General features: G+C 37.4%; 1 protein-coding gene across 2 annotated transcripts in view; it reads right to left on the minus strand.

Annotated features, from left to right (window-relative positions):
- Positions 1-22,241, minus strand: part of LOC129771882 (neurotrophin 1) — a 50,609-nt gene extending 28,368 nt beyond the window's left edge. Inside the window, exons 1-2 of one of the 2 annotated variants that reach the window (XM_055776001.1) lie at positions 22,074-22,241; positions 2,200-2,995 (exon numbers count right to left, since the gene is read on the minus strand). In XM_055776001.1, coding sequence (XP_055631976.1) covers positions 2,200-2,706 — 507 coding nt within the window. In that variant the 5' untranslated portion in view covers positions 2,707-2,995; positions 22,074-22,241. Of the gene's footprint in view, positions 1-2,199; positions 2,996-3,245; positions 3,263-22,073 lie in introns of those variants that run through there. The other variant, XM_055776002.1, reaches the window with a different exon arrangement.
- Positions 22,242-22,930: the final 689 nt, after the last annotated feature.

Here is a 22,930-nt window from a genome sequence, read left to right on the forward strand (position 1 = left end):
ACAATTCTCGTTCAAGATTTTTCAACCACTTGCAAATAACATGTTTCTCCGTTACATGGAATTAATATTTTATACAGAAAATATGATAGAATAAACACAGCCCTAAATCGGGAAATTCCTTCCTCGAGTTCTGCTCTTATCAACACATCTGGCGATCCTTTTTTTTGGTATAGATAGAAGAAGATATAAGAGTGCGTTCCATCACATTAAAATCCATTTCGAGTTTCGAACGAAGATCAATTTCGCTAGCGCAAACATCAAATGGACTAACAGCACTTGTCGCTATGTAATTGTAGAACATATGGGAATTGAATTTTCCGAATTTTCCGTTTTTCCTTCAGAGTTTTCTAAAAATTTTGAATTGCCATGTTTGGTTGGAATATTTTTGGTTGAAATATATGTAATATTTTTATGGGACCCCCTCTCCATTCCAGAGGAGGGAGGGGTGTCATACCATTATAGAAACATTTATCATACCCAAAAACCCTCACATCCCAAATTGTGCTTGATTGGCTTTCGAGCTATGCAGAAATTTGTGTTTCATTTGTATGACAGCCCACCCTTAGAGAGCGGGAGGAGTATCTAACCACCATAAAAATATTTATTGCATCCTAAAACCTCCACATGCCAAATTTGGTTTCATTTGCTTGATTATGTCGCGAGTAATGCAGAACTTTGTGTTTCATTTGTATGACAGACCCCCCACCGCCCCTTAGAGAGGAGGGTGGAGAGTCTATCTACCATAGAAATATTTATCGCACCCTAAAATCTCGACATGCCAAATTTGGTTTAATTTGCTTGATTAATTTTCGAGTATACAGAAATTTGTGTTTCATTTGTTTGGCAGTGGAGAGTCTAACCATCATTGAAACATTCATTGCACCCTAAAATCTCAATGTGCCTATTTTTGTTCCATTTGCTTGAATAATTCTCGAGTAATAAAGAAAATTGTGTTTCATTTGTATGGCAGTGGAGAGTCTAACAATCATAGAAATATTTATTGCACCCTAAAACCTCCATATGTCAAATCATTTTCTTTATTAATTCTCGAGTAATGCAGAAATTTGTAGAAACCCCCCCCCCCCCCTTAAAGAGGGGGTGGAGAGTCTAACCATCATATAAACATTTATTGCACCCTAAACCTCCATATGCTTCATTTGGTTCCATTTGCTTGATTAGTTCTTGAGTTATGCAGAAATTTGTGTTTCATTTGTATGGCAGACCCCGCCCCCCCCTCTCTGAGAGTCTAACTACAATAGAAACATTTATAGAACCCTAAACCCTCAATATACCTAATTTGGTTCCATTTGCTTGAATAATTCTCGAGTAATGCAGAATTTTGTGTATCATTTGTATGGCAGGCCCCCCCACCCCCCTTAGAGAGAGAAGAGGTGTCTCAAACTATCACGAAAACCTTCCCCGGGCCCAAAAACCCCTACATACCAATTGTTGATCGGTTCAGTAGTTTCCGAGTCCATAAGAATCAGTCAGACAGACAGACAGACAGACAGACAGAAATCCATTTTTATATATATATAGAAGATAGATAGACCTTTATTTCCCCGTTGTATGCACGTTTTTTTCATTTCATATTAGTTACTAACTGAGGTGGTGTACTTAAATTTCTAAATCGTTCACAAAGGAATTAGGGAAATACTTACAACTTCAAGCTCAAAAGTCTCGAAACGTGTATGTAAAAGGGCACTGTGTTGTTTTCGTAAGTGATAACCGACCAGGAGATGTCAAACCATATGACAGCTGTTGGTAGTAGGGCTGTTAACTTACTTATATTTTTAATTTGGTTGAAAAATGTACCACTTAATGTATCCAAGCGTTATCCGAAACTGCTCCCGTCCGAAACTCCCCCCTTTCCCCTACATAGCAAATAATTTATACAATAAGTAAGCGCTACTTTTAAATTTTTTAAAGTGGAAGATGTTCCAAACTAATGTACAAATTTTTATTTCTTTTTAACAATTCAATAGTGAAATTGAATTGTTAAAAAGAAATAAAAATTTGTACATTAGTTTGGAACATCTTCCACGACTGATTGAATTCCCGGCACAATGTTACAACCAATCAAAAGTAACTGCAACTGCCGAACATAAAACAAAACCTTCGAACACGTACTCCGCAAAAATCAATTCACTCAACCCATCCTGGGGCCATCAATCATCGACCCGTTCGATTACGACTCACCTGCGCTAGCGACATCGTGTGGCCTTCCTTCGAGTTGACCTGGGCCGATATGAGCGCCGCAAGGGTCGACCGCTGCGTTTTGGTCATCACCTTCAGCAGTGGAAGCACTTCGGCGAACTTTCTCTGCATGTCCGGATTGGCGAAAGCCCTCGTCATTATCTGTCGCATCGCGTCCTTCTTGCGCTGGAAATTACTTTCCTCCGCGTTCTCCACAAAGTCCACGTCTTCCATCGCGTTCAAGCTCGTGTCATCGTCCTCCATCAGGAAACCTCCGCCGCCGCCCCCACGATCACCACCGGTGTCCTCGGCGGATCGATTGTAGTTGGGTATTTTGTGCGATGGTTGCACTTGTTGCTCTTCTTCCCCCTCACTCACGTAGTAGTAATCATCCTGGTCGTCGGCTCTCTGCCCATCGAAATCGAAATCCGGCGGATCCACGTTAGATTTCACTACACCAATCGCTAGGAACACCAACACGGTGCCCGAAACAAATGTGCCAAAGCGCATAATTCCTTTCTTCACGGACACTTCACTAATTCAAATTTTGAACTGATTAACGGTTGTTCACTAAGAGATTCACTTTCTTCCTGATAGTTTGATATGTTCAGCCCCTCCGATTGAATTGCGCCTAATTTCTTACTGATTTGAGACACAAGATCACAAAATTTCGTCTCGTCGTTGTTATAATCACTTTCGCTTTCCACAATCAACGTGACCGCAGAGTTATCAGCAGTCCGTCGCCCGAGGGGAGGGATGTTATCTTCTTTCAGCGCCCGACTCTATTGTGTCACTGTCACTGCAAGTAAAAAAAACAACATAATGTCACTCTCGTTAATTGCTCTGAATTGTGTGATTGTTTTTGTGGAGGGTTTCACATTTAACGGAATATTTTATGATGATTTGGCTTAGATATTATTTAGCGGCTTATAAAATCGAAAGTTGATTTTGGTGATCCGTTCCGTTTTGTTGTCGTCTTATCAATCGAAAGTTGTGCTGTAAGTAGTCGAATGATATGGGAGAGTGAAGGGTTTCACGTATTAACATACCGTTTGTTGTCGGATGAGTTGTGAGGCATTCATGGGTAACATATGGGGATGAACTAAGGCGCAAGAGTCGTTCGCATCTTAATTAATGTATTACTTGAGAGTTGATAGATATATTCATTTTTTTCTAAGGAGTAATTACACGTCAAATCAGTCGAAAACAGCCGATTTTGCGACCATCTACGATTTTTTTCAACATTCTACATCACAGTTTTCCACAGTTTTCCAGATGACCAATTTTAACCTTTTGCACTCAAAGTTTTTGAAGTAGAACTACGTCTTTCATTAAGGGTGCCAAATCAGAAAACAGGTCACGTTTTCATGAAATAAAGTTAACGTTAATAACTATTTTTGCCGCGAACGGATTTTGGCGATTTATATACCAAACGAATCGGAAATTCCCTAAGATTTGTTTGATATGCTATACAATACAATCCCATAGTCTGTATATGGTTTAAATTGATGAAAATTGGAAGCATTCCCATTCCCTCATACATTTGTTCTGTTCATTTGTCTGCTTTCCCGAACAGAGCTGTCAATAACGCGCAATTTATTGACGAGCACCGAAGCGAAAATCGTAAGATGTAAAGTCTCCGTGAACAAAGGAAAAGAAGAAGAACGAAGGGGAATATTTGCCTAGAGTAAAAACAGTGGATCTCGCTGAGGCAAACTTTCATTCTTCGTGTTTAATTCGACTGAGCAACATCGTTGCTGGGCGAGCTGGACGGCGAGGAATCGAAAGCCTTTCTCAAGGCATTGGAGGTGGAAGAGTAATATGATGGTTAAAGTAAAGTTTTCCAAGGACCTTTTTGAAGGTTACAGACGAATGAACTGAAGAAATTTAAAGTCTCAAGCAAGGAAGGAAGGCAAACTTTCAGTATCGTTCTGTATTCAATGAATATCGCTTGTTCTTACTTGTTTTGCGTCATCACATGTCTTCGTTTCGGATTGAGCTGTGGACGCGACCAAATTACTCACTCGTTTATGTCTCTGGCATTGCAATCATTGCATCAAACCGACGCCATTGCATTAAGGTTCTGAGCTACAAAGTTGTGTAGGGAATCATTAAGCTAGGCTATCGTCAGCTCGCCAAAAAAATAAATGTTCTGAAAATTTTGTCAGTGGTTTGGTTTCGCATGACGGTAGGAAAACTCTCTCCATAAAGGATGACAGCTAAGCTAATTTAGACTGGCACTATTAACAGAAAAGGCTTCTGTTGAGAAGAGCGCAAAACGGAGATAAGTGTGTATATTCAGTTGCTTCAAGCCATCTATATATGGATATTTGTGTGCGTACGTACGTGTGTTTGGTGTTGCAAATTATGCAGTCGCAATGATAAATATAAACATGGAGGGGAGATAGCCGTAAGGAAATATTTACGCTAGGGTATTAGTAATGAATCTCTGCTGAGGCAAATATTCAGCCTTTTTCAAATCAGTTAACATTGTTTGTTTTCTGTCATCAATGTATTGAACTGACGCTATGATGAAGCAGGTGTTAAGGTTGTGCACCAAAAAATTATTTGGGGAATATCAAGTTGTTCAATAAGCTATATTAAGTTATTAATTTATTTGGACTCGCGTGCCAGTTGCAAAACTGCTTTCAACTAGGATTGCATTTGGTTTCGCTTGCCATGAGCAAGTAGCAAGTATCGAGCACGTATTGTTCTGCGAGCACAAGAATGATACATCAAACAATTATCGTCAAATGATTCTACAATAAAAAAAATATTTCAGGGCGACCAAACTGGTAGAATGGTTTTTTCAACATTTTCGTTGCATTATAAAATAATATCCGCAGTTATGAACAAGCGACTTGAATTAAACCACAGCGTAGTTCTACGGCAAAAATGCGGTCGTGTCTTGAACACAACCTCCTATAATTTTTTTTCATTCATATTACCAGCAACTCGAAGCAATTTGAGTGGGAAGATCATTTTTTCATATAAGGGAATGCGCATTAAAAGAAAAATCATCGTTGTACGTTATTATTTTTTATTGTTTATGAATACAAATGTTATATTTTCAAAAAAAATTAGAAAATTATTACAATTTGTATTTGTCCAAAGAGTGATACTGGATTCGAGTTTTAAATGGTCAATAACGACGCCGGCCACGTCCTTACAGTCACCAGGGGAAGGGAAGGAATGTTAGTAAGATGTTCGCCGCTCGAAGGCCAGAAGGGTCGCCTCTATAGCGTGGTTGCCTAGCGTTTATCATGGAAGGGATAGTTGTTAGTGGGAATGATTAAGAAGAATCAGGAATCACTGCGGTAAGTAATGTGATTCTAAAAACGTGAACTCTCAACTATTTGGCGAAATTTTTAATTTGATTGTACAAATCAAATTAAAATATAAATTCTTCAGATTTTTCCTATTGGAATACATAAAACAATCTTTCTTGGTTCCATAACGTATAATGTGTAGTTGGTTGTGGAGTCTGCCCTCCGTATTGGGTTCACTTTTTATGTCCTGACATGTTAAAAACTGAAAATTATTTGCATTGTCTCCGTAGCGGAGTTTGAAGACAAGTTTTAAATGCAGAAAAATCTTTACTCGAATTAATTCGAATGATGCTTTCAAAAATAACAGATGTGTGATTAAAATATGGTACAAAAAGATGTAGTGGAAGAATCAATAAACTATTTACTAAAAATGTCATCTCAATAACACCGTTAAAAAGTCTTACTTGAAAATTGAAATTTGAAAGAGATTTTTAACGGTCTTTGAATGTTATTTCCTCTTAACATTCCAAATTTTCTGAACATCGTTAAAAAATCATAACTCAAAAACCGAAAAAAACGCCTCTCTGATTTTTGGATATGTTATGTGAAAAAACTCAGCTTTCAAGAAAAAACTATAGAAAAATATAGCGCCATATAAGCTTCTTCTTCTTCTTGAATGGGGTTAACGTCCTCTGTGGAACTTTTGCCGTCTCAACATATGCATTAACTAGCTTCATTTATTAGTACTTAGTTGCAGTGGCGTAGTGTAGGGGGGTGAAGGGGGCGGTCCAACCCGGGAGTCACCTTTATAGGGGTGACACCCATGGCCATGACGAGTATATTACAGGGCGTACTCGATTATATACATACTCGATTATATGTGATTCGATTATATACAATTTTGGACTCGATTATATACAGTTTGAAAAAAAATTTTTTTTGCATTTCAAAAATGACTTGTTTCAAGAAAAAACGTAACCTTTGAACGTTAATGTGGAATTTAAGTGACTTTTATATGTAAAGTGGGTTTAAAATCGTGGTTTTTGAAGATTTTGCTTGAATTTTCACCAGAAATTGTTTATATCGATATTGCAGCGAAATTAAGCAAGATAGAAGTTGGGTGTCAAAGAACAAATTGAAGAGTGGTTTGAAAACTTCAATTTGACTGATAGGAACAATGAAGTTGAATATGAATTTTTGTGGTAAAATTAATAATCACAAATTAAAAATTACTAACTTTGAAATTTTCACTTCCAGCTGTAGCTGTTGGCTGCCTTTGTTGTGCAGGGCTACCTAATTCGTCCGGGTTACCAGGGGTATTTTGCGGCGGCAACAATAGTTATTTAAATCCACTAATTTAGATGTTCCACTACTATATCCTGTACTAAACTTTCTCATCTTTCAAATGAAGGGAACAGAATTGGCTTACGCAGCGTACTTTTTTGGGTAAACCCAGTTTGAGGCAACAGAGCCCGAAACATAAAAAGTTCTATAACTCTGTCATTGTTGAAATTCAAACATATGCGTAGAAGGGTAGAAGAGATTCTGGAATAAAATATTTTGTTCATGTGAGAAACGTGTTTTCTGACTTTAAGGGGGTGAATCAAAAATTAAATTCTTCTTTTATTTTCAATAAACGGAAAATATATGCATAGGAAACGAATAAAAAAAATTTTTTTTGACTCGATTATATACAAGATTCGATTATATACAGTGAAAAGAAATCGGAGACTGTATATAATCGAGTCCGCGCTGTATATTGAAAAAAGAGTCATAATTTTAAATGAAGGTAACCGGTTATTACTTATGGTATCATCTTACAAAACAAATCACTATGGAAAAGTCCATGTTATAGAATCATTCTTGATTTTTTATGTTCATTATTTCGTCATACTACATCTTTCATTTCTGTACTGGGTGTAAACTTTGATCGAGAACGATCGAGGGAGTTACGTTCGGAGTACAAAGCTTTGAGCGTTAATGTCTCTCTACCGGATGAATAAAGTGGTATGAAAATAACATTATTCGAAAGATGAAAGATCTAAGAGATATTTTTTTTACTAATTGCCCATAAAACTTGTTTCAATAGCTCAAAACTGCTCCGAAAGCAAACTGTTTAAAGCATTATAAATAGCGTGCATTGGTCATTTTTATCGGGAATTACAAGAACGTTCAAAATCATCTAAAGAAAAACAGGAAGTGGGTTATATCTATGGTATAACCGCAAGGGTGACGTAGGACTATCGTTGATTTAGAGATCATTTGTATGAAGTTGAATCTAAATTCATTCTGAATGAATGAATATTTGGAGAACTTCGAAAACGAGAGCGTTACGTTGGAGGCACAAGGTTTTATGCATCCAATATTGGATACGGAAATATCCTACTGATGGGGAAGAATAATCTTCAGAAGCTATCCTGTTAATTGCGATTGATTGAAAAATCACAAAACCTAATGTATTTGGTCACAGTGTTACATGGATAGAAAACATTAAAATAAACTCTTTCATATGAATGTAATTTTAAATTCCCAGAGGAACTGGCAGATTATTTTCAGTAACGATTAGATATTTCCACATTTTCCTCGATACTGGAAGCCCACCAGTGGTTAATGCTAACTCGATAACCATCTGTTAATAGCACTTGATTGAAACATATTTGGTCACAGTGTCACATGGATAGAAAACATTCAAATAAACTCTTTCACATGAATGTATTTTTAAATCCCTAGAGGAACTGGCAGATTATTTTCCGGATCTTTCTTGATCCAAACGGAAAGAATTCCGTGCGTGTATGTGTGTGTGTGTAGCGGCTGCTTCGAGATCTTCCCGGGGAACCGTTTGTAGCATCACTCTCCTCCTAATGGATTCCCTTCTGGCCTAAGGTGCACAAACAGGCTCTTGGTGACACCGTTCATCCGCGCTTTCATGATAAATGAAGAGCTTCACCACAACAGCGACAACATGCTCCAATCGCTGTTCAATTAGAACTGAGTGGATTTCCGAGCGGCGCTCGCTTATATACCGATTGGTGATTTCAATAGCCTATTTTGAAAGCAAATTTAAGACTATTGAAACAAGTTTTTGGATCAGAAAGTAACAAGTATAGAACGCGTAGACATTTTATCTTTCGAATGAAGTGTTTATCATACCATTTCGTTCAGTTGTTTAGGAGCTATTAACACTCAAAATCTCGGTCTTCGGCGTAACGCTTTCGTTTTCGAAACTTTGATTTTACACCCCGGTATAGAAATGAAAGACGTAGTCCTACGTCAAAAGTCGAAATTTTTGGAGCAAATTCAAGCTCGACACATGTTATGAGTACCTGACAGCGAACTGAAAAAGTCGATTTGACAAACTGGCAACTACGAAGTTTCGGAAAGGAAACTTTTGCTAGAGATACCAAGACTCCGTAGTCATTTGAAGTCAATTCTAATGATGTCATTAATGAGATTGTATTGTATATGTTACAGTTCATCATGAAGTGGGACTTCCATAAGTCGGATCCAAGTTTTACAGTGATTTTGAAACTGTTACTAGTATTGTAGAGAGCCTTATCAGGATTGAAATTAATTAAAGATTTGCGATCAACGATGGGGTAGATATGTTATTGCTGCGCATTCATGGGATCCGCAACAACAGAGGGAAAGCGCACTTAACGGGAAGCACTTGTATAATATCAGTGTCGGTCTCAGCTCCCAAAAATATAAATCACAACCATATTTTATGTATTCTCTTAATTTGTAACTGTCAGTTCCAGTGTTCAACGCGTGAAGATTTTGTGATTTCTCGTTCGTCCTATTTAATCTGTATAAATAAAAATGGGAGCAGAATGTGTTGGTAAGCGGCAAACCCGAAGAAGGAATGGTTTGATTTGAGCCGTCTTTATTTTGTTGTATTCGTTTCTGCCCGTAGATCAATTTTATGTTATGGTTAAAATATTTTAAAAGCTTTAAAAATCAATCAAGAAGATAAATCAATGGCGAGTTCTACGATTGAACCAACGAACGTTCGCTCAGTAAGAAAACGTGAAAGTTCGAAAGAATTCATATCAACAAATTAATTTTGGGCGGGATGAAGTTCGCCGGGTTAGTTAGTCTATATATATAAAAATGGATTTCTGTCTGTCTGTCTGATTCTTATGGACTCGGAACCTACTGAACCGATCAACATAAAAATTGGTATGTAGGGGTTTTTGGGCCGGGGAAGGTTTTCATGATAGTTTGAGACCCCACCCCCACTCTCTAAGAGGGGGCTGCCATACAAATTAAACACAAATTTCTGCATTACTCAAGAATTATTCAAGTAACTGAAACCAAATAAGGCATATGGAGGTTTTAGGATGCAATAAATGTTTCTATAGTAATTAGACTCTCCACCCCCCTCACTTTTTCGTTTATTTCACGCCATCCTCAATAGATCCGAGATAAAAATTTGAAAAAAATACTGAATGACATATTACCACGGTGTATCAAGAAAAATTATCAAAAAAATTTTCATCAAAAATGTTGGTACTAAAAAAAATATTTAAATTCTGAAAAAAAATTTTTGGGAATTAGAGATTCAGTACTACTCTAATTCATATTTAAATGTGCTCTTACGGCTTTTCTAGATTGATAAATATCTTCAAACTGGTTTTTTTTTTCAAATATCAAATAATAAAAAAAATAAAAAAAAAACACAGTACAAAAAAATGTTATAGATTATCTGGCATTTCGAAGTTTTGAAAAAAAATATAACTTTTATTTTATTTTATTTTTATTGTATTTTTTTTCAAATTTTTATCTCGGATCTGTTGAGGATGGCGTGAAATAAACGAAAAAGTACGTTTTTCACTATAGATCCTACGTCAAACCACATAGGGGTTCAAATAAACCGCCAAAATTTCTTATTGATCCTTTACAATATTTGCCATACAGCTAGTGATTTGGTTTGGGGGCACTTTTAACTCCCTTACCTAACCACTCTTTGGAAATATACAAAAAATATTTTTTTGATACCGCGCAACACTGAAAAAAATCTGAAAAAAATCACACATATCTAGAAAAGCCGTAGAAACACATTAAAATATGAATAAGAGTAGTACTGAATCTCCAAATCTCGAAAAAAAAATTTCAAAATTTCAATAATTTTTTAGTACTAAAATTTTTGACGAAATATTTTTTTATATTTTTTTTTGATACACCGTAGTAAGATGCACATTCAGTATTTTTTTCAAATTTTTATCTCGGATCTTTTGAGGATGGCGTGAAATAATTGAAAAAGTACGTTTTTCACTATAGATCCTACGTCAAACCACAGAGGGGTTCAAATAAACCACCAAAATTTCTTATTTAATATCCTTCACAATATTTTCCATACAGCTAGTGATTTGGTTTGGGGGCACTTTTTACTCCCTTACCCGGCCAGGTTTTTTTGGGCGGGACGAAGTTTGCCGGGTCAGCTAGTATTATAATAAATACGTTTCATGTTTAAATAAGTTTGGAGAGCTGACACCCTAGTGAAACGCCCCGAGTATCACTAGGTCACGCTACGCCACTGCTTAGTTGAGATTTCTTAAGCCAAATAACACGCCTTGAATGTATTCCGAGGGACAAGCTCTAGAATACGCGTGACCACAGTGCAAGTCGAAGGAAATTTCTTCGACGAAAAATCTCCCGGCCGGAATGGGAATCGAACCCGAACACCCTGCATGATAATGTGAGACGCTAACCACTCGGCCACGGGTGCACAGAACCAAGCTATAAATAATAAATACAATGAATAATTACGGTTAACTTTGAAAAATCATAACTTAAAAAAACGCCTCTCTGGTTTCGAGATATGTTATGTAAAAAACTCCCAGCTTTCCAAAAACAAATATGAAAAAATATGGCCCTTTGGTCCCGAGACCATGAAAACTATAAAAAAAAACAAATACAATCAATAATAACGAAGCCAAAATTCAAGTTTTGTGCAACCCTGGTTTTTTTTCTAAAAAAGGTCGGCTAATTGACTTTAATTTTATTTGTCGATCATCCAAATCGGTTCAGGAGTTCAAAAGTTATGAATTTTTAAAAAAGGCAGTTTTTGAAAAAAATGGTAAAATTTGATTTTTCGGACCAAAATAATGTTTTTGTCGCTTGGTTCGTTTTGGCAGAACCCCGACCATTTATTAGGTGTATTTTCGATGTCGCACCATGTTACCTATTTCAATTCACGTTACATCTGGCGATGCTGCGTTAGGCAGCCAACAAACATTCTCGTAGATAATCATCGGTCACAATCAAATATCCTTCATAAAACAAACACTTCAGTTGATTCTTTCACCGAGCTACGTAAGCCATTGCGGACGCATGTTTGACCCCCAAGTGAATTATAACCAAATTCGACTGGTACTCAATCCGATTAAACAAAGTGTTACCACGCTCCCTTGATCAACAAAAATGATAGTGCAGCAATTTAGAAAGTGAGAGTAACTCAAACATCAAAGGCCACTCGATTTGGGTGATAATAATGGGTTATCCATGAACACTCGCTAATCTTCTTCAGCCTTCCGAATACCGTGAACCATGCGCTGCAGCGTAACGGATTGACGGCAGAACATAGGTATCTCTCCGTTTCTCCATTCATCATCGGAGAAAATGATGATCGCCTCGACAAGCGCCAGACTTGCAATGGTTTGAAGCAAATAACATAAAAATAAGAGTAAAAACCACAACCTGTATACAAACAAATGAACGTCATCGGAGGGGGGCCATGGGGAAGGGGGATGGCGCGAAAAAACCGGTCTTCACCAAAGCGGTTGTTGTTGTTGTTGTAGAAAGTTCTCTGCGGCGAAAACACGGCACGCATGCAAAATAATACAACCTTTTTTTTCACTTGTTTACGATCCAATCGACCGCGTGATTAACCGCGAGGAACATGTGCTCGCCAATGAGTAAACACAAAAAAAAACGGTGGTGAAAATCCTTTTGAGGAAATTCCGCGCGCTAAACCAAATCTCTGAAAGTGATTGATCGGATGGTTGGTTGGGTCTCGGAACACGAATGATTTTAATTGGTTTTGGGCGTAATGCAATCGATCGATCTCAACATTTCAATCACATTTTTCAGCAGTCATTGCAAGTCTACGCATCGCACGTTGAGCGCAGGCTGATGAACTCCAGAGATACCTGTATGTTCTCATTGTGAGTGTTTCAATCGCTTCAATCGTAATTTAGAAGAAACATCTTTTTCAAGTTTGTGGGTAGTGCATTTTATGCACAAGCAGTTCCCGTTTTCACCTCATTTCTGTGCATGATTTAATCTTTCCTCCGTGTTTGTTGCTTCCTCTCCAATGTTCCGCACGTTAATTGCACGGAAAAGTTATCAGTCGATCTGCACAGCCGAACTCCATTTTTCCAACGGTCTCTTAACATCAGCTTCCTGCAGGTCAATGGTTGAACAATTGTTCGCCTGATTAGCCTTCGAATCGTTAGTGGTCGTTAAAAGAAAACCCTGATTGCCTCGTTTGCGTTTGTTTTTTTTTTTTTTACAACCATCGTCATCACCCATCATCTTCATCTCGCGTGATTGGCACTTGATGAGCGCGCCAGCATTAAAAATGCACTTATTCTTAGCTCGAGATGTGTGGAGCTTTTCCGGTGGCGGCTGTGGGTAGTTAAATTCAAACACATTTTATGGTGAGCGTAATTCGCTACGCTACCGTGAATTTACTCGGCCAGCAATCCGCCGGCTTGAAAGTAGAAAGATTCAAGGGTGCCAAAGTAACCCTCTGCTCGACATTCGGTTCATTGCTCTTGAAAGTGTAACTTCTGGTTGGGTTATACCGAAATAGAGATATCTCCAATTACCATTGCGTTGAGTTTGAATATACTTCGCATGACTTCACCAAAACGGACCAAGATGCTAGATATTTTGAAGACACCTGTCATTCAAAAAATCATAGTTTGGTTGATCGAACAAAGTGGTTATGTCATTTCCGTATGCGTTCCTTCGTTCTGTTTTAGAAAACTCAAGAGCATCTTGTTCGATACCGTTATACCCTTTTTTAAACACTATTAACACAACTCTAGGTTTACTCACTGTGTTTGATTAATTAGTACGATTTAATGTAACAAACGTTTATTCGCGAGCCTGTTTGGTTAAAGATCTCAATTCAAACAATTTGATCAAATTTTGGACAGTGCGGTAAGGTAAATGATTTTGGTTTGTCCAGTCGAAAATATGATCATGGTTTGTTCACTTTGTTGAATGCTCTAATTCAGTACACCTTTGAAAAATCAGGTGTGCTGAATTAGAGCATTAGAGCATTGATAGGAATTCAGATAGTTCGGATAGTTCGCGTTTACATAATCACATCACTTACTTCACTGAATCCTGATTCTTACCTCTCCCAATTCACAACTATCCCTCCCACGATAATCGCAAGGGAATCACGCTATCTGGTCGCGAATCTCATACTAACATTCCTTCCTTCGTCGTTATTGGCTATTTGAAGTTTGAATCACCGATGCTTGCACAATGAGAAAAGTTTGCTATCCTCAAGCGTCATTTAGTGTGTTCTTTGTGCAATTGATTCGTTAATTTAGGTCAATTACGGAGAGCAACTAGTCCAAGCTCAAGTTCGAAATTGGAGTAAAGAATGAAGGATGATGCAATGAACTAGACTTTAGGACGGAATTCCTTAATGAACGAAATTTCAAAAAATCGATTCCAGTATAATTTTTGTTATTTCCGAATCAAATTATGTATTTTAATTCTGAGTTAATATGGAAGATGTGCGAAAGCTTTCTCTTGTTCGAGTTGACAACATTTATCACAGCATAAAAAAATCGTGTGGATCGTTAGAACTATAATTAATGAAAACAAACGAAGGCTATAAAACCCCTATTTGAACCAAGAAACTAATGAATCATGTTTGATAAGCGACGTTCCTACAAATATCTGTCAATGCACTGCCTACTTTAGTTTATGAATAGAAGTTAGTAAAATTGAACAATGTTTATGATAATGAGAAGAATTGAACGAAAATTCGTGATAAAATATGTTTTTTTCTATAATGGCTATCTAATGATAATAGATAACAGAAGGCGCTGAATTCCGTTCTTAGCATTTGTTCTAATTTTCTGAAACGAAGATTTTTTATGAATGTCATTTGAAAGCATGGCAGCGCTGATTTATATGCTTATTCGCATGAAAACACCACTCTCTAAAACACTAGTAGCGTGAACTCTACCTAGTTTAAATATTTATCATATAGCCATATTGCTCAGGTAAATGTTTATATCAGGGTCTTTCAGATTAAACGCTCACGCAAAAAAAATCGAATAGCTCCCTATAAAAAATTTTTTTCCTCCGTCAATGGTAATACATTGCATTCCCCAATTCGGGACGATAATATTGGTTACTCGTTCAGTCTGATCGGATGGTTGTTAGTGTAAAGATGTACAATTTACAGGAACGTGAATTTTTAGTGAAATCGTATTACTCGAGCAACCGAAGCCTCAACACGTTCGACGCCCCGTCACCCAGATATGGGTGACACTTTCATCGTTCAAATTAAATGGTTGTCAATTCCCCCTCAAATTGAACGAAATATTGCCAAATCATGAAAAAGTTGTCTGCAAAAAAAATTTGACCTTCATTGATTAATTTATCCGCAAATTGGGCTCCACAAGAAACTTAGAAACGTCACGTTGGGCGACGAAAGTGTTAATGAAAATCTGTCCTCTTATGGTAAGAATTTCAACATTTCTCGCCGTCGATTACTTCCTCTGGGAGTACGTGAAGGACCGTTGCTATGTTAATAATCCACAAAATTTGGAGGAACTTAAAGCAGAAATAACTCTGATTTTCAACAGCATCGAAGTCGTGAAATTAGAGTTGTTCATGAAGAATTTTGTTCGCCGTTGTGAACGCCTTATCGAGAAAAGGGTTGGTTATATCGAAAATGTCCTAAAATAAGCTTCATTTTCATTTTATAAAAATAAAAATTGGTTCACTTTTGTAAAAGTTAATTAACGCATTTCGATGACATCAATTCTGATCATGAGTTGTCCGATTCACTAATGTTGTTTTGTCCACATGATTTCTATGACAACCGCTTGGCGCGCTGCAGTTTGTTTATTGTGTCCTTCGCGCATAGCAGAAATAAAGTTTTTCTATGTTGAGTGTGTTGAGGAGGAACACTTTTAAAATGCCCAAGAAAAGGCAATATTCTGAAGAAAGCCTAAATCTGGAAAGGATCATCAATATGATGACAATAAACGCAAACAATGATAAATGCAACATCTACTTCAAAATTCGATTTTTTTTCATTCAAAAATGGTGATTTCTAAATCCGAACAAATCATGATCATTTTTTGGACAAACCATGATCAGAGGCGGTCAAACCATGAGCATAATTTCTCTTTAAGGAAATTCGTTCGAAAACATAAAAAATTAAATGATCTCAACGCCTTATGGTAATAACTAGCAACTATTCAACAAACCCAAACTCGTATTGATTATATGTGATTTTCATGAAGAAAAATCGATTTGCATTTACTAGTTGCGTAAAAACACGCTAAATCGGACAAACCAAGCTCATTTACCCTACTTTTTCTCAAGAAATTAGAACTAAATAAAGGATCTCAGCATGACTCTGTAGGGCATATGATCGGTGTTAAGTCAGACCGGACCATGTGACATTATTATGATTTCGAGAAAAACTAGCTTGAAGCTTGGTCCTATTACGAGTTTTCATTGAGAATTCAAAACGATTTCGATCCGAATGCTATACGAATGATTCTCCAAATCTGATGAATATAGAATGTAGCTTACGAAAAGAATGAATTTCATAGAGTGGATGAAATTTAAATATTTTGCGAAATCGTAAACATTTACAAAAAATGACATATAAATAGAATCTACATGTAATTATGAAAGAAAAATTATGTGTAACATTTCAACCCAAAACCAACTGTTCTCAAAATATAACATGGTTTATATAATAAAGTGCCATGTTTGTCGAATTTTTATACGATTTCGAAACCTTAAACTTAATGTCCAGCAGCAGTATGCCTTTTCTATTATTATACTCACGAGTATTTTCTAACGGACATATTGAACAACTTTCTCCGCTCCATAATGTATAAGTTTGCTACCACCACTGATGCTAAAAAAAATGCCCGACGATTTTATACTGCATCTACTGAATTCTATACATTCTCTTCCTCGGAACCGCTAAAAAACTATCAAGCTAGTTTCTGGCCCATTCGACCCTTCTTCGTATTCAGCTACACTACTGATTGGAATTCACAGTTTCTGGGACGCTTCTGAGAAAGCCTACGAGGCCTGCACATATCTGAGAGATATTTATAATGGAAGCATCGACATGTGCTTATTTCCCGCCAAAGCTGAGATGGTCACTCTCAGCAAAGAGATCTTGAAGCCAAAAGATGAGAAAAGAAAATGAAAGACGGTGGAGATCATTGTCATAGTGAACTGTCTTAATCTATTGATTGTCATAAAGACGATAATAGTCGTAAAAACTATGACAATTGATAATTAGGAAAATCGTGGAAACGATCCAGTATTGGATTGATTGGATCGATTTGAGTATTGTACATGGAATATAATAACCACCTTTGTAGCATCGGGATGTATCGAGGGACCACCACCTTCTTGGTGGAAGATGGACACGAATACCCAACAAACATTAAATCGCATAACTTAACATATTCTAAGTGGCATATAAAGTGAGATCGAATCGAAATCATATATATTGTCGATCGAAGTATACATTGTGTACATCTAAAATTGTATAAAATGCGAAAAATTCGATTTTATCTATCACTACAAGGCTCAATTCGGTGTAGAAAATCAAACTGCGAAAAATGGTAATACATTCTGTGGAAAATCATTCAACAGTAAATCATATTAGGCCATATTGCATCATATTAGGAATCATCAAGATCCGCGATGTCGTATGTACAGTTTCGATGTCTGGTGGGGACCATTTGTTTATAAATTTTAATACATTTCCACTATCGCATTGGGCTCGCAGCAAACAATCTTTGTGATTGTGGCGATGGCTACCACGACATCGAGCATATTGTCTGGTCGTGTATCCGGTTCCATGCTGCTCGCTCTCAGCTCTCTAGAGCACTGAGTGCAAAAGGCAGACAATCGGATATCCCCGTCCGGGATATCTTAGGTAGCCGTGATCCCGATCTTTTGCTTCATCTATACCTGTTCCTCAGAAACGCCGATGTCAACGTTTAATGATGTTTCCTTCGTTGTGTCCCTGTTTCATATCCCTCCTATCCGATCTATAAACTTTTACTTAGTCGCGGCAATACATACACACACTCTTTACAGATACACGGGCCAAAGGTTGTGCAGTCCACTGATCATTCAACAAGAGCCAAAGGTTGTACCGCTCATGACAACTCTACACGAGCTGATGTTTGCGCCGGCTAGTGACCATTCTATCCTGGATTCCTCGAGTCGAGAAGACGCACCACGCTAGATATGGGGTACAGACTAGGGGGCGTTGCTGATTAATGGTCAGCTGCATCCCAAAAGGAAGTATCCCGTGTCGGGCACACGTACAGAGCATTGGAGACAGCAACATCACAATTACGAAAACACTTGTAATACTAACCTCGAGCCAACCGCGAGTAATCGGTTACATATTACTAACATAGTTATAAGGCAAACATTGTCGAAATATTGAACTCCCGGCCCCGTCAGGTTGACGCCATATGAGACTTAATAAAAATATATATTTTGGATAAAAAAAAAATTCCACTAAAATACAATAGAGGGCCAGGAATAACGTATCTGCTTGCATCTTTTTCTCATTATGTGTGCGAGTTTTAACTGCTCTAGAATTATATTCCAGATAGCCATGTGAGATAAACCTGAAGCTGGTTTTACGAGTCTGTTGCCTGAGTATAATTCCGATAACATGAAGATATACAACAGATTAGATTCTGGGAAGAATTTAGCACCAAATCTTCCTTTTTTACATTGCTTTATTGCTATTAGCTCATCTCATGTTATACAAAAATGCTAGATCCCCTGAAAGGATCTTCAGGAACATGATGAAATGGACGATAAGACCCAGCGGAACATAAATCTTCAATAAGGTGGTTAGTACCTACCTTTTCGTCGAAACAATCTGGCGCGTTAAATTTTTAGAGTCCTGTCGAGGGAAAACCTTGAAAATAACAACTCCATTTAAGTCACCATGCCACGCCAGTCATTGATAACAATGGTAACTAATATAAGCATGTAAACTTATAAGCATACCCTTTCGAACAAAAATACCTTCCACTACGGTAAGGAATGATGGTCCTTATACGTTTAAAAATTTACATAGAGTCGCTATATAAACAATACCTAATACAGGTCGGACTCGATTATCCGGAGTATTGATTTCGAATAATCGAATTCTCCGGATAATCGAGTCAAAATAATTTTATTTCTTTGTTTGATTTTTTTTTGCATGTATTTTTCGTTTTTTGAAAATAAAAGAGGAATTTGATTTTTTATTCATCCCCTTAAAGTCAGAAAACACCTTTCTCACATGAAAAAAAATAATGTATCCAGATTCTCTCAGGAGGTGATAGACGATCATATTTAATGAAAAAAATCCTCCTACGAATATGTTCGAATTTCAACAATAACAGAGTTACAGAACTTTTTTTTTTTGTTTCGGACTCTGTTGCTTCATACTGCCTCTATATTAAAAAGTACGCTACGAAACGCGATGCTGATGCTTTGATTTGAAAGATGAAAAAATTTAGTACAGGATATAGTAGTGGAACAACTAAATTAGTGAATTTTAATAACATTTTGAAAGTGAAACACTTAAAAGTTAATAATTTTTCATGTGTTATTATTAATTTTATTCTAAAAGTTTATATTAAACTAGATTGTTTCTATCAATTGAAATGAAGTTCTTTGACCGCTCCACAATTTGTTCTTTAACGCACAACTTCTATCTTTCTTAATTTGACTGCAATATCGATATAAACAATTCCTGGTGAAAATACAAGCAAAATCTTCAAAAATCACTATTTCTATCACACTGTACATGTAATAGCCACATAAGCTTTACCTTAATGTTGAAAGGTTACATTTTTTCATGAAATAAGTCATATTTGAAATATAAAAAACATATTTTTTTCCAAACTGAATATAATCGAGTCCAAAATTGTATATAATCGAATCACATATAATCGAGTCCGACCTGTACTGTATTCTATTAGTCAAATCATTTCATTTGATACCAATATTGAAGGGATTGCAAAAAATACACAGTCGTCCATTTTGTGGCGGCGACCTTTTCGAATTTATGTTGTTCATAGTGTAGTGTATTCTCCAAATCAAGCCTTTCAGCCATTTTTTGCGGCGGCCAAATTGAATTTTTCAAGATCATGGAATACGCAATTTTATAATGACAGTAGAATTAAATGTATGTTCCAAATTTCAGATCAATCATTCAACAGGAACGAAGTCAATTTTCTATTAATGTGGGACAACCCAACAAACATTCAAACATACCTAGAAACAGGTTAAGCTGAATGAAACCATTCAAAAAGTAATTAGTTGTTTGGGGACTGCGGCCATCTTGGATTTGCATTTGCATTATCTGCTATGTTCTACTAGTCGACAACTTTCTTTTGATACATTTTTGGGAATTTTTCATGAATAGCTGTGTTCTACTAGTCAAGCCTTTGATACCCATATTAATGGCCGCCATCTTAGATTTGCATTTTTCATAAATAACTGCATTCTACTAGTCAAGCCCTTTCATATGATGCCCATATGGATGGGGTTGTGAAAAAAATATATATGGCGCCATCTTGCCGGGCGGCCATTTTGGATTTGCATTTTTCATAAATAACTGTATTCTACTAGCCAAGCCCTTTCATTTGATACCCATATTGATGGGGTTGTGGCGGCCATTTTGGATTTGTATTTTTCATAAATAACTGTGTTCTACTAGTCAAGCCCTTTCTTTTGATACCCATATTAGCTATTCAACATAGAATTATTATACAAATTATTCAAAATTTCCGAAAATCAAAAATAAAACACTCCGGATAATCGAATCCAGGATAATCGAGTCTTCGAATAATCGAGTCCGACCTGTACCATGATCGATAAAAAAAATCGAAAATTTCACTCAAATAAAATTGGGTCTAATCTGAATATTGCTGGTTTGAGATTAAATCACATTATTTACAAAAAAAAAAAAAGTCAACAGCGTGAGCTTGTGAACCATCGCGCAATTGTTATTTATAATTTCGCACCAGAAAAATTCTCCGTAATATCTGTATTTTTTTCGAGAAGCTGACCTGACTGGTCAACCTCTTAATGGATGCGATACTCATCTGCGTGGCTCTTTAATTAACCCATTCAAGACACCTTTCTTTGCGCCAGAGGTGATTCCCACATTTCTATTCTATGTGAATTTATTTTTTGGAAACAGCCAAATTGTTACCGGTCGCACGGTTGGGGCAAACAAATTGTTGTCGCGAATTTCTTCAATGGAAAAAAATATCTAGAGCAACTGTTTATTGCTCGCGAGAATAAATGACCCCATCGGGTTTTTGATAAAGTCGGCGCAATAAAAAAAAGAAACTTTCGAAGGTGAGAATATACCACGACTCGTTCAGTCCACGAGCAAAGTAGTAATGTATTTACGGTAATAGGATTATTTGATTAGAGGAAATCGCCGTATGATTTATGACCACTTTTGGAAACTGCGGGTGATTAAATTTGCAAAACTAAGTAAAATCTATTATATTGGGGCATAAATCGAAATTCGTTACATTTTCTTTCCACGGTGGTCATTACTGAGTCCAATTTTATTTTGGCGTTGTTCTGTCCGCTAGTTCCGCTCCAATGACGCACCAAGTGCCAGCCGAAAATTCCCTAATTGATGCGAAATTATCAACAGAACCTGGTGCTCTATTTTTCCGATGAACGCAGCGGAAGCTGTATCTTAAATATGTTTTATTCACTCATTTACTGATCGTTACACTCACTTCGGGGTCAATTGTTATGCCAGCAGAAACCTACAATCCTACCATAAGGCGCACAAAGAAAAATTGAATAGCATCCTATGAGTTATAATGACAGAAAACAATTTTGTACCACATCTAAAATACCATCCGGTTCAAATCGGCACATCCAGAGGAGGAAGGTAAAATGTTTTGAATTATGATCGCATGGATTCGGAAGATAAAACAGCGAACAATCACACCATCATTTCGCCCATAATTGACACGTTTTCGCCATTTGGTTGCTTCCGAATTTATGGTGGAAAAAAAACTTCGCATCGACACAGTTTTCGTTTCCACTGTTTTCATCCGATTGTGTTCGCCCTTTTTCTTCACTCCACCTTTAAAATATCCCACAATTGTTGCGATCGCGGAAAGCACTTTAACGGGACGTGTTTTCTGATTGATGTCCACTGTCCCGCAGTGTTCAAGGTGCGTCCAAAAACAAACTCCGGGGTCACTTTCTCGAATTTCAATAACAGAAAAGAAACTCTTCCACCCAAAAGGTCACCAAACAATAACTTGCTTCATGAACAAGTGCTGAAGTAGAAAAAAAACTATGCTTCACCTCAAAAAACAGTATCTTCGTTGCTCACTTCACCGTCTTTGAAGTCTTCTCGCGCACAAATTTCTCCTTCCTCTAAGGGGGGCCGAAACCACACGGCGCGTCAAAAAAACAAAAAACGGAAAAAAAACACTTCCGAAGCGGTCCGCGTCTCGTTGCTGACTAAAGTCGCTGAAGGTTGCCGTCGATCATCGGAAGCCGTGTGATCCGTGCCTCGCCGTGTGGAATGTGTAACGCCAAACGCAAACGATCCCCCGCGTGAGGAGTGAGAGTAGCGCGGATCGCTTGGTGTCCGGACTCCAAAACCACCAGAAAAGAGAGAGAAAGAGAGAGAGAGAGAGAGAGAGAGAGAGAGGGCGAGTAATTAGCAGGTGATCAGCCCTTGAATCAGGAGGAAAGAGTTTTACACGGAGAGCGCATTTGAACGGCCATGACCTAGAGAGAAGGTTACCGCGGGAGTGAGAGCTATTTTTTGAGTTCTTGTACCCCGCTATCAACACCTGAGATGCTTTCATCGGTTTGTCACGTTTTCTGCGCTTTTTTCGCGCCCATAAATCTACAAATACCCGTTAAATTAATGTCATGCAAATTGGGCTCAAAATCTACACCTTTCCGACGACAAAAACCATAACTCATTGGGCGAAATTTCTCCAACCATTCCAGCAGAAGAAGCTCATTTCTACGTATCGCGCAGCTTCCGAGCATCTTTGTTGTCGTCCGATCCGGTTCCTATATAAACTATCTATGTCAATGACCGGTGCGGTGTGAAGGCAATGGTAATGGTGCGTTTCATCTTCGTGTACTCCTCCTCCAACACTCTCGCTTCCTACAGGAACGGCACGGACACGCACAGAGGTGGT

The sequence above is a fragment of the Toxorhynchites rutilus genome, chromosome 2, assembly GCF_029784135.1.
Source record: "Toxorhynchites rutilus septentrionalis strain SRP chromosome 2, ASM2978413v1, whole genome shotgun sequence".
Taxonomy (NCBI): domain Eukaryota; kingdom Metazoa; phylum Arthropoda; class Insecta; order Diptera; family Culicidae; genus Toxorhynchites; species Toxorhynchites rutilus.